At 43.2% G+C, this 12,937-nt stretch overlaps 1 protein-coding gene across 7 annotated transcripts in view; it reads left to right on the forward strand.

Annotated features, from left to right (window-relative positions):
• Nucleotides 1-9,040: 9,040 nt before the first annotated feature.
• The window catches only part of FXR1 (FMR1 autosomal homolog 1), a 343,266-nt gene continuing 339,369 nt past the window's right edge, over nucleotides 9,041-12,937 (forward strand). For 2 of the 7 annotated variants that reach the window (XM_078665660.1, XM_078665655.1), the window contains exon 1: nucleotides 9,056-9,222. In XM_078665660.1, coding sequence (XP_078521786.1) covers nucleotides 9,172-9,222 — 51 coding nt within the window. In that variant the 5' untranslated portion in view covers nucleotides 9,056-9,171. Of the gene's footprint in view, nucleotides 9,223-12,937 lie in introns of all 7 variants that reach the window. The other 5 variants (XM_078665657.1, XM_078665658.1, XM_078665656.1 and 2 more) reach the window with 4 other exon arrangements.

Genomic DNA, 12,937 nt, shown 5'->3' on the forward strand with positions numbered 1-12,937 from the left:
ACAAGTTTAAAGAGCACAGATGAACGCGGATGGATTTATTATTGGCAGAAGTCAAGGCGGTAGCGGCATGCATGAACTCCTTCATGATTGTCTTCACGGTTATGTCAGCCATGGCCTCCGGAAGGCGTCACAGCTTGCCCGCCACCACGCCCGTGATTAAGAGCTGCTAGGGGGTCTTCCCTTTGGGCATCAGGTCGTGGCAGCCCGGAACATGCACTGACAGCAGAGGCTGGAAACAGTCAAAGACAGGGTCACAGTACACAAGGCCAAGACCTCGTGTTTAGTGCCACCGTGATCAGCCAGACGCGGGAAGTCCAACACCCACCAAAGCAATGTACCTTCATTGCAAAGGGTACCTGGGCCACGATGCAGCTCATCTAGCGGTCAGGCAAGGAAGCTGCACCGGGCACACACAGTTCTAGAGCTGCAGGCCTCCACCGCTGGTTATGGGTTGGACTCATCAGGCACGGGAGTCAGTCCTCAGAGGGCCACAGTCAGCCTCCACATCCCATAGTATGGCAGAGAGCCCCAGAGGAGAGATAGGGGCCAAAGGGTGAAATAGAATAGACCTCTAGGGGATTGTACATGCCCTCAGCGTGTACCTGTTGCTGTGCAGTATGAACAAAGAGCTGGCCACAGTCCTCACGTAGCTCCAGCTGTCCACTGTACCACCATGTGTGACCGAGATCACCAGCCTGTGAAGAGGGACCAGAAAGCAAAACCACGATGGCTCGGAGGCATCAATTCATGCCCCCCGGGGGGGGGGTGTCCAGCAGGAGGCTGGCCTAGGGCCCCTGCAAGGGACAATCCGCTGCCTCCAGGGTACGCCCCAAGGTCCAAGAACAAGAGCAGCCTGAGCCGAGCGGATGTGGGGAAAATCAGAGGCCAGGCCGGCGGTCGAGTCAGAACGTAGCCATCTCTAGCAGCCGCTCGTCTCACCCTTTGTGCCGCCGCTCAGAGCCCTTCTGTGGTACATGGCTCACTGGAATGCTGTGGTGTCATGGGCTGCACCTACCAGGTAGAAGAGGCTGCGCCATCGAATCCGCAAGCCTCCATGATGGGCCTCAATCACGGGCCCCAGGGGAGGCCCTGTGTCCCCTGCACTGTGCCGGCTTCCACGCCAGCAGAAAAGAGCCCAGAGCCGGCCGATATTTGCCTGGGAGCATCGGGCAGCCCAAGGTCTAATGGGAGCCGGCCATTTTCCGTCATGGACAGGCTCCGGCCCTGAAAAATCCACTCTCAATAGTTACAAGTCAGTTATTTATAGCAAAAGCTCTTTTGTCTAAGATTCCTAACACACTAGTTGTTTCTAAATTTTCGAATTCAGACTGTAAGAAATGTTCTTTGCAAATTCTTCTATCATTTTACTCTCATCAGGTATATATGGGCAGCAATGTTGAGCCTTCAACATCTTACAAACTCCGCCTTTCTCTAACAACAGTAGGTCTAAAGCTAATCGCTTGTAAAACCATTGATCGAATAGCTACTAATTCTGTGTTAACTACTAGTAAAGTGTGAGTTCTAGTGGCTTACTTATCTACTACAGTAGAAAGCTTTCTGATTTTCTCATCATTTAAAACTATTCCTACTGGGGGAATAATTGCCTATGAACACATAATTTTCATTCTGTCATCTATCTAATTTTAACTTTGGATTTTTTTTTATATTTGTCTTCTCCCAAACATTCTTTAATAATCTCCTTTTCTGTTTGCCTCATGAAACACGAGCACTCCTTTACTCTTTTTGGCTAAATGTATTTTCTAATGGCATCACTGAACATGCCACATTTTGTTTTTAGGCTTTAATGGTGTCTATCGTTGTAGGGGATCTAAAGAAATACCAAGCTACCTCCCTACCCTTAGCTTCTGGGTGAGTGTTCATTCTTTTCTTTTCTTAAGGGGAACTTTAGAAAGGATCATATCATAATTAGAAAAACAATATTAAAAATGTTCCAGTCTATAAAACAAAACAATATAATACATGTAACTGCATATGAAAGTGAAATTGATGATATGTTACATCCTCTGCTGCTGAAGAAGGTAAGTGTACACAAACATGAGTCTTTAGCATCTAAAGCATATGTGCATTCCCGAACTATTCGAGAATAAAAATTGGATTGGAAATCTCCATTGGAGCATCTATGAATGAAGACTTTTCATTGTATCTCATCTAGTGTGTATGCAATTGATGCAGTTGCAGGTGTAGATCTAAGAATTCCTATTTCTGGGGTGAAACTCATAACTAAAAGAACTACAAGCACTAACATAACAACTATTAGAGTAACAGCAATTACCATTCTACACTTACCCTTGGTAAGGAAACACCTGTTTGTCTACAGTCAGGCCTTTAATAAAATATAGCAGCTGGCAGATTCAATATTCTGTGTTAACTCCGAATTGTGTAACTTTAACAAAACTTTTGATGGTTAACTTGTGATTATTTCATTCAGTTTATATAGAATAGTGTTTGTGAAGCATCCCTAGTCCTACTCAGTCCTCTTCTAAGTTTGGTAACCCTACTCTTTTACTGCAACCTTTGCCCTAGGGAATTCTACTAAATTTGTTTTATCTTTGTTAGAAAATAGTTGTCATATTTATTTAGAACAGTCTTTACAGTTCGATTTAGACAAACCTCATTATTTGTAGATTCAGATCGTGCTGAATTGAATCAACTAGATATCAAATCTCAAGTCTTATTTTATCATATTGTCTGTCCTGAAAGTTTGAATCAAATGCTGTCTTAGTATAGCAAATCATGGAGGTTCAGGTGATTCTGATCTGAGTTAATTGGGATCCTGATCTGCTGCATTAGGCACATTCTCTGTGTAGTAGGCCCACTCGGATGCTGATTACCTACAACAAGAAACTCTCACTCTGTTGGATCTCCTTGGTGTCTGTTGATATTTTTCTGTGTCTCTTATACCACTAGAGTCTGCTTCTTCAATGATGATTTGTGGTATGCATTCAACTGGCACATGGTCATTCCGATCTAAATTGTTGTTTTTGTTTCCTCAGACTTGTTCCTTTACCAGGATTGTTTGTTTGTTATGGGGGCAACCCAATGGCTCCACTCCTTTCATTCTCATGTCTTTGTCTTCAGGGGATACTTCCACACCACTTTGTGAGATTTCAGGAACTTGGACAGGTGAGGAATTCTTTTGAACGTCACCCCCTCAGTTCCTTCAAGACGTATGGACACAGGAGGTCTAGGACTTGGCTCAAATATCACCACTTCAATCAAGCGGACATCTCACTCTGTGGGTGCAAGATGCATATACCTAATGAGGTATCCCACCAAAGTTCAAAACAGTGTTAGTGATTAGAATGACCTGATAGCGTTCTTTCCACATTGGCTCCAAGCAGAGTTTTCGAATATGCTTTTTAACAAGGACCCAAATGCCGGGGTTAAGGTCTTGACACTGCTCCTGGCTCGGAGTGCCTGTGACCGCTCCAACCTGGTGAGAGACCGAGCGCACCCCATCAGTTAACTGCTTGCAATAGTCGAGAATAATGTTATCTGTGATATTCACAAGTGCATTTGCAGGCACAGCAGGCAGTCACATAGCAAGTCTCATTTGTAGCTCATGGGCAGATAATCCTGGTCTTGTGTCAGAGGTGCTTCGAGGAATCATCAATACAAATGGCAAAGTGCCTGGACATTTCAGACAAGTAGATGCGCAGACTTTGGCCAAACACTGTCCCATTAAACTGCTCAACTATACTGGAAGCTTCTGGACAATAGCTACAATGCAGTCTCTGGTCCACTTGAAGTGCTACACACAGCATTCTGAGGACATCACTAATAAAATGGATCCCTTGGCCTGACTCCATAGAAACTGGAAATCAAACCTTGGTATGAGTTCCCGTAACATCAATTTGACTACAGCGAGTGTCATTTCTCCGTGTTGGGTAGGTGAAATGTACTTGATAAGGCCGGAAGCAGAATGTTTTTCAAAGGTAAATTTATTTCCATGTAATAAAGCCATAACACATCCTGCCCGCTCAGATCCCAACAGCTCACTGGTATCTGCAACGATATCCCCGCTCAAATTAGTATCGCACATGTGGAGGCACAAGTCAACAATTACAATGCATTATTTGTTCATGAAGGTCGGAGAGCAGACGCTCAGCTCAAACCAAACCATGAACATTACAGACAATTCAAAGAAACAAATCAATTACAACATCTTACCCCTTTTGATCTGAAACAGAATTACCTATATTCAAAAGAGGAAGGTCAGGTTATGTGAGAACAAAATCATCCAATTTTTTGGGAGCTCTCCTAACACGAGAACCCATCAAAATCGTATTTGTGCTTTGGGAAGTAACCTGATTTTACATTCAGATTCTAAGACCATACCCACATATTTAGCAAACAGTGGCTTAAAGTCAGCCAAAATGCTGTTAACAGACTCCTGGGGGTCATCAACCAAGGAGATGGGAACCTCGCCCACTATAACTGGATTAGCTGACCCCGGAACAAGAAGCAAACCCATTTTCACCAGGTCTTGCCACCTAACAATTTTCCTGCCCTTAATAGCAACGTAGACCTTGGTTTTCGTCTCCTTGTCAAGACATACATTTGCCATAAAATAACCCAGCATCCTGATGTCTGTCTCCGCGAAAGCTTTTGGGTTAACATCTGTAAGAGACAAGGCTTGTTCTGCACTCCAAAATTCATGAAATTTGGAGTCTCTTAAAATGGTTATGTGTGATCCTGAGTCAGCCATACCTGTTAGCATCGTCAATCAAAACCTCACACATGGGACCTTTAGCAGGTAAATTCTGATTAACACAATCAAGAGTCAGTATAACGTTATTAAGGAAATCAGCACATGTGACAAGATCGGGGAACAGCGTTTACAACGCAACTTTTACAACGAAGTACCTTTACGACGCAACCATTACAATGCAACCTTTACAACGACTTGAGCTGGGGGGCGCTCTAGGATAGGGAATAGTTTTAATTTACTATCCAACACCTTCCCTACTATCCACGGGGACTGGAGTTGGAATAGTAAATTAAACTATTCACTATCCAGCGCCCCCCAACGCAAGTCGTTGTAACGATTTGCGTTGTAAAACTTGCGTCATAAAGGCATGCGTTGTAAAAGCATGCGTTGTAACGACGTACATCCGACAAGATCTACATCCACACTTCCAATTTTTATTGGTTGTCTGACACTCCAACATACGCTTTGAAAGTGACCCATTCTTGCACAAAGAATACACTTCTTGCTAATTGCAGGGCAGTTTGGAGCATTACCGAGATGAGACTTAGAGCCACATTGGTAACATGACCCAAACGTTTTCCTGATTCAATTCCTGAACGCCCTTACCTTAGCATTGAAGGCGCACACAGATTCAATGCACTGCTCACTGCCCGAAACAGCACTAACCATAGCAGAATGTGGGTGCAAGATTTTCGAGGAAATAAGCGATCTCTCAATGCTCTTGACAAGATCAAAAACTTCAATTAGTGTGGGCTTTCTACAACTTAGGAGTCTTTCCTGAACTTTTCTAGAAGCGCAATTGAAGACAAATTGGTCCTGAATGTAAATATCCAGATTAGTGCCAAATTCACATGTGGATGCTAACATCCTTAGAGCTGAGACAAACTCTTCAACGATTTTTTCCGACAGTTGCTTGCATTTGAAAAAAGCATGGCGTTCAAGCATTATGTTTGGTTGATGAGAGTTTTGCTTGCGTAATCTAGCAATAGCTTCCAGGTACATTTTCCATGGACTGTCCCAGATGGTGCAGGAATGGGTGCCAAACTGTCAAAAATCGGCTGCACAGCATGACCAAGACTACCAAACAGCAAAGCAAATTTCTGCTCAGGGCTGTTACTGCCGGCTTCATTGGCGACAATATGGTTCTCAAATAATCTAAACCAATGTTCTCATTTCATAGCAGGTTTGCCAGGTTGATTTAAGAAAGGTTGGGGTTGAGTGCCCAGTGCGTGCTGAGAAGTAGCCGTGACAAAGACCCAAGTTAGTGTAGGAGCTCGCCTTCAATACAAAGAGAAAAAGAAAAAGCCCACAAAATACAGCAGTAAATGACACCGAATAACCCAAACTCCAGACAAAGTACCTTGTGCGAATTGTAAAATTTGCAGGGTGTTTGCGGCGAGAAATCAGCTGATTTTTAAAGAAGTGGTGTGCTTGTCACTGAGTGTGCAGGCAAACTGAAGACAAAATACCTTGTGCAGAGTGTCAAATTTGCAGTGTGTGTGCGGCAAGAAATCGGCTGTATACCGAAGAAGTGGTGTGCCTGCCACCGAGCGTGCAGGCAAACTGACGAAAATCACCGGATATTCTTCTTCCTAAATAAAGATGTCCGCCACCGATGTGTTGCGTGATGACGTGTGAAAAGGCACTCCCAGTGGGCTGGCAACCAGGCATGCAAGTAGAAGATGTGCGCAGGCAAGCACGAGAGGTCTCAGGGCAAAGCGCATAGTGTCCACATCAGGGCTGTCTTGCTGACACCACCACAAGCACTATATGGTCCAACCAGACCCCAACAAGAGGCATACGGCACAGCAGTCAAATGAGGTGGGAGGTGATGGGAGGCCTGCTCTGGTGAATCTTTCCAACCAGCATAAAAGGGTGCTGCTGCAAATGGAGGAAAAATCACTTCACAGGTCCCCCAAACTGCTAGCGATTGTGTGACAAAAGTAAAATCCAAGGCGGAGGCCAGTACCAATCACGCCAGGGAAAAAAATGAAAAATATGAAAATCAATGTAGTGTGTGTCGGTGGGCTGATAGCCTTTAGCAATTCGTTGCCAAGATGAAATGTACTTGATAAGGCCGGATGCAGAGTGGCTTTCAAAGTTAAGTTTATTTCCAAGTGATAAAGCCCATGACACGTCCTGCCTGCTTGGATCCCACATTTCACTGGAACCTGCAACGGGATCTCCACTCGCATTAGTATCGCGCATGTGGAGACAAAAGTCAAACAATAACAATGCATTATTTCAACATGAAGGAGAGAGCGCGGACGCTCAGCTCGTGCCAAACCATAAACATTACAGCCAATTCAAAGAATGCAATCTATTACAGTAGGCTTCCATCCATCTGGAGAAAATGGACACAATAACCAAGATATATCTCAGCCGTTACAAACAGGCATTTCAATAAAATCCATCTGCATTCTGTTAAATTGCCTCCTGATCCTTCTATGTAGCTCAATGTTACAGTTTAAGTTTATTTATTTATTTTGCATAGTTATTAAAAACCATTGCAGTATTTTCTTTTTTTTTAAATGCAATAAAATTGTTGTTATGCAATAATAAAAAAAGTCAAACAGAAGCTAACATTATTGTGCATTAAAAAAAGCGGTAACTGTACAGATGAATTTTTTTAACAAAACAAAAGTGCTAGTGCTTATGCAATGAATAAAAACCATAATGAGTAGATAACATTATTATACATTTAAAACAAAGAACGGTTGCTATACAAACGATTATTATTTAACGAAAGAGCAAGTGCTCCGTCCTTTGGTGAAAGCCAGTCCCGAATTTTAAGTTAGTTGCGCCAAGATGGTTCTCACTTGTCTGTCTGATGTTCTGCTATGATAATTGTAGGTGTTTTTTTGTTCGGCCAGCTTTAAGTATTTTACTAATCTGCAATTCAGCTGCGAATTTACTGGGTTAAAGCAAGCCAACACCGCTTGTCTTCTAGTGCAGGTTCCTAATTGCTTGAGGGAAGCTTTTAATAGCAGAAGCCATTCTTGATGTAAATCCTTACAGGTGCAGATTAGGTGTAAAATGTCTCCTTGCTTGTTGTTACACAGCCTGCACGCGCTAGGAGTTGTAGCCCTTAGCCATGGTGGAAGATGCTGAGTGCATGGCAGGATGCCAAGTCTGCACCTTAAGAATTTCATTTTTAACTCTTTAGAATAGACCTGATAACAGGGGTTCTTACCCCTACACGTTACACATCTTTTCCATAGTTCTAAAGCAAAACATTACATTACAATTATATTAGCTTACAATTAGTAATCTTCGTTCAACAGTATTAGCTGTATATACATCAGAAACAACATTCAATAAGGCACCATTAGCAGAAAATTAAAGAAATAACCTTCTGAGGCAGTTTCAGTAACCAATAGGCCGGATTTTCAGCCAGTCTTTTACCTGTCCCGGCGAGTGACACAAGGCAATGGTTTAATATCAGCCTATTGAGATGTAGCAGACCCCATCTTGTGTTGGAAGTGTTTCTGAGAACTGCAAATAGGACAATGTTTTCAAAGACCATTGTTTTTAAAGTATGTTAAAAGGCACAGCCACGCTATTGTCTTATTAAGCCAATTGCTTTATCTTAATGTTGCATTTGTCTTAAGTAAATACCTTTGCGTTATTACATATTCTTTCATCATTAACTAAAATGGTATTGTTACGTTGATTTGAAGTTTGTATGTGGTTCAGGGCCAATGGAAAGTTTAATATATTTAAATGGTAAATCCGCACAAGGCAACAAAAAGGATTGTAAGTAGTGACAGGATTGAAATGTGACAATGCCATCCCTCATCAATGCGGTCGCTGAGATGTGCCTACTTTAACTGAATGGGGTGGAAGAGTAAAAAAACGTTGGTGCGCAATCATTTACCCATGACAAATGCCTTATGTTTCAGCCTAAAAAACACACACAGCACCCATTCCGTCTGTGTACACTCCAGTTGGGTCTCTCTCTCAATCAGTAATAGATAAAAAACAGTTTCCAGCAATCATGAAAATTCCTAGACTACTTGCAAAAAGCCCATTATGCACTCAGGCGTCCCTCATGCCAACTCTTGACAGGTTGGCGCTATAAACACCTCAGGCAAGCGCACCTGTTCTCTGTAACGTCACTGAAAACAGCTCGTACAGAAAGGTGCCCATTCTACCCGGGCCCCCGTCTATTTTCGTTCCTGCCTCAGCCAGCCAGCCTGCATGTTGTTGCCGTTTCCTTGGCTTCCTGGTTGTCCTCTATGACTGCGCGTCCCCTGCCCTCTGTGAGCCTGTCTGCCTTCATAGACACTCCCTCCCCCGTCCCGGGGACCGCCCTCGCCTCCCTGCCCGTCTAGCCCGCCTCCCTCCCTCCTTCCTTCCCTTCGATCTCTCTTTCGTTTCTCTCAGTTTCACGCAGAAACTTTCTAGAAATCCTTCCCGTCGGCCCTTGCGATTCCAACATGGAGGAACTAACTGTGGAAGTGCGCGGCTCAAACGGAGCCTACTACAAGGTACTCGGGCTGGCGGCGGGAGCCGGGGAGGGAGCCGGCAGCGCGGCCTTAGCCCACACCGAGGTCTGGCAGCCCCCGGCAGGCCTCGTGCTCTCCCACGGCCCCCTCGGATCCGTCGGGAGGTCGGGGTTTGGCCCAGGGAGATCCTCATGACCCCCTGGTCACCCCCCGCTCCTTCACTTAGTGACACTGACCTCCGAGCGCCCCTCCCCGCCCCCTTCGGGCTGTGTGTTTACACCCGCGGCCTTCCGTGTGCAGGGGTTGGCACTCAGCGGAGCTGCTCGCTGCAGCCGCCGCTTTGTTTTGTTTTATGTGTGTGTGTGCTTGGGATTCCCCATGTGCCCTCGTGAGGTCGTTTTGGGATGTAAAGTGTGCACTTTCCCATACAGGCCGTGCTCGTGTGGGGTGGAAACACTGAGATCGAAGGGGGTTGGAGAGGTCCCCCATGTGATGTCTGACCACCTGAAATCAGAGCCTTGTGTTGTGTTGTGTTGAAGTCATGCAGGTGATTCACGGAGTACGCACGTCATTCTAGCCGCACACATTGCTAGATAAGGTTGACCCATCAAGCCCATGTCCGTTTTTTGTAACCCATTCGGAATTTGCGTTAGAATCGCATGCAGGATGCATGTGTGATTCAGACATGGAAGTCACGAGGTATCATGTAATTCTCCTTTTTTTCAAAACCATGATGGTCCAGCTAATGATGATGTTGGTGCTGTTGTACTGTTTTGGACTTTAAATCCTATCAAGAAGCGCCCAACCCCAAATCTTGTGAATGGGATTCACCATGTCTGCTTCCAGGAGGTTTGTGCAATTTAAAATACACCCAAAGAATGAACTTTGGAGGCGGCCCTATCGACACAGCGCGACAGCTGTAGCCTGTCAGTCTGGTCTGGATTGTCCGTTATGCCAGACATTCAGGAGGCTGTCTATTTTTAAACAGCTCTCTGCCCATGTACAGTTGGTTGTATGGTCAGAAGGAGAACCCAGGTTTGCACACAGAAAAACGATTTGGGAACTAAATGTGTGTTTTGATCTTGTGTCCCTATTTGAACCCAACATCGATCGTCTGCAGCACAGAATGCTTGCACTGTTGCCAGTTGTGCGCTTGTGTTCGCATTCTTGATTTAGAGCAGCTCAAAATTAGAGGGCAGAGGAGCCTGCAACCTGTAAAGTATTAATGATTTTAGTTCACCTTTGTTGAGATTGTGATCACGTACTCGTGTTTTTAGCTGTATGACATTGTTTTGCCTAAAAGTACGTTTAAGCAAGAGTCATGACCTTGCCTGTGAACAAGGTAATATTTGTGCAACTCTACGTATGCAATTACAAGCCATAGACGCGACCACCATTTGAATCGTATGATACATGGAAAAGTTGGGTTGTAGATAATCCCCCCCCCCCCCCTTGGGTGTACATGGGTGAATACTATTTCTATGTTCTTGTTTACCAGGATACTGTTTGAAACATTTGTTTTGCCTGTCAATTTTGTTTTAGTGTATGGTGTTGCAAAACGAAATGGTTCATTTTTCTCTCGTCTAACCATTGTATGGTGACATTTCTGACTCTGTAAAGACTAATGTTCACCACCTATTGATATCCTGAAACAGTCGCATTGGATATATTTATTACATGAACTATTATAGTCTGTTACAAATTCCTTAAAAAAAGTTAATAAATATACCCTATTGTACTGTAGGCATGTGCTTTTATGTAAATATCAATATTGTATCAGTTGTGTGAATCATTTGTAAATGCCTTCCTAAAAGAGTAAATGTGATGAGACAATATTGATGAAAAGGCTGCTAGGAAAGGAGATCTAGAGGGAGTACTTTAGTTTGGTGTTTAAACATCGGATATCTATCTACCTTTTTGGTTTAAAATGTTATGTCTGTAATTTGCTAATGTAGGAACTAAAACATTCGTGATAAACAGAACTGGTTATTCCTCATCCCTACATAGTTTCATTCCTATTCCTCACAGGGCTCTGACCATTCATTGCTGTCTTTCCTAAGACATTCACTCCTGAGAAATCAATGATTATTTCCTTCATAAATTCAGTTATTTTTTTTGACCTTGCCATAGGTAACACACACTTAAGCCACTTACTTTTTGATAGCTTTGTCTCTTAATCTAAATACAACAGTGGGGGATCTACACATACATCACCACATGTTCTTTCCTTAATTTAGAACCCAATTTAAATACTCCCTGTTACTGTTTGCTAAGTCACTACATCCTTGGGTTTAGCGCATGCTTATCCTGCAGCACATCTGATCACCATTTATGTTGGCTTTAAGCAGTTCTTGGGATAGTAATCCTTTTTCCACAGCCCAACTTTCCACAACTTGCAACACTACTATATTTACTTTGTCTATCTTACTAATTGAACAATGCTCGCTAGAAATGGTCTTCCCTTGCTTTTATCCAGAAACTACCACCATCACGTGACACATTTAAAGTGATTATTTAATTAAGGTGCTCCCTGCCCTCATGTCACATCCTTAAAGTCCTGTCCTTGCTATCATTAAGCAATAGACCTCAAATTATTTTAGGGCCTAGTTATGCTAGAAACATTGTATTGTGCATCCGTGAAGACATACTTGATGCTTGCAAATGGTCCAGCTCAGATGGGCGAAATAATTTGCGGTGAAGTGATTATATCTCAACATACGAGCTCTGAAAATTCATACTCCATGGATGAACTGTGTGTATGTGTGTGTGTATATATATATTTTGTGGTGGAGTATGGGAACATAAGCTCAGCTTCATATTTGAGAGCATGTTTTTATTTTTTGCTCTTTATGTACGTTAAGTATTGTGGAATTGTGTAAGCATGTATGGCAAAGCACTGAAGTACCTTGGCAAATAGTGCAAGGCTACCTGGCTTTTGGATGCAAGTTGCAGTGCAAGGTAGTTAGCCTAAATATAAATGTTAAAATATGAATAGGAAGTTAATGGACATTGCAGGAGGAATCTTGTGGTGTGGCCTCCTAGTTCACCTGGTGGGCCATCTTTCTGACAGCTTGCCATCATTTGTTCAAAACTGTTTGCAGGGTTTCTACTTGCCTGTCTGTCTGATTAATCACCTATCTTTGGGTAGTTGGTGTAGTGAGCAAAAAACAATAATTAATAGGAAAACGTAATCTGCAGTAAAGCTGTCGGGTTGCTGGACACCATTTCTTCTTGAACAACAAATTATGATACCCTTATGAATATATTTATCCATCAAAACATTGAGGAATAGAATACTGATCTATTGGTTATTACTTCAGTCACACTCACTTTATAATTTTTAGTTTCCCAACGTATTACTGGTGGGTTCCGACTATATACAAAAAAAGGTTTAGACCCTCACTAGAAAGTGACAATGTGAAACTGTGCCACCTCTGAAGCTACATCCTCCACTCTAACCCAGGAACTTGAAAATCCCAACTGCAATCGCAGTAACAAATACATGATTTAACCACCTGAAATCATGGTGGTGCTTGTCAGGCACTGGACCACTTTTATTCCTCCTACGTTGTGGACTTCCATTGACCCTACTGTCTCTGATAGTGGGCACTGGATGTTTCTCGCTTCAGCTCCCCTTGTGTGCCGTGATCAGTAATTCCTTCTTGGAATGGGATAGTCTAACCATTTGGTTTAATTTGGGCCTGATGGACTACTCTATAATGTTACAGGAGTCTGATACCCTTTCTTAATCTTTGAA

The sequence above is a fragment of the Lissotriton helveticus genome, chromosome 11, assembly GCF_964261635.1.
Source record: "Lissotriton helveticus chromosome 11, aLisHel1.1, whole genome shotgun sequence".
NCBI classification, from domain to species: Eukaryota; Metazoa; Chordata; class Amphibia; order Caudata; family Salamandridae; genus Lissotriton; species Lissotriton helveticus.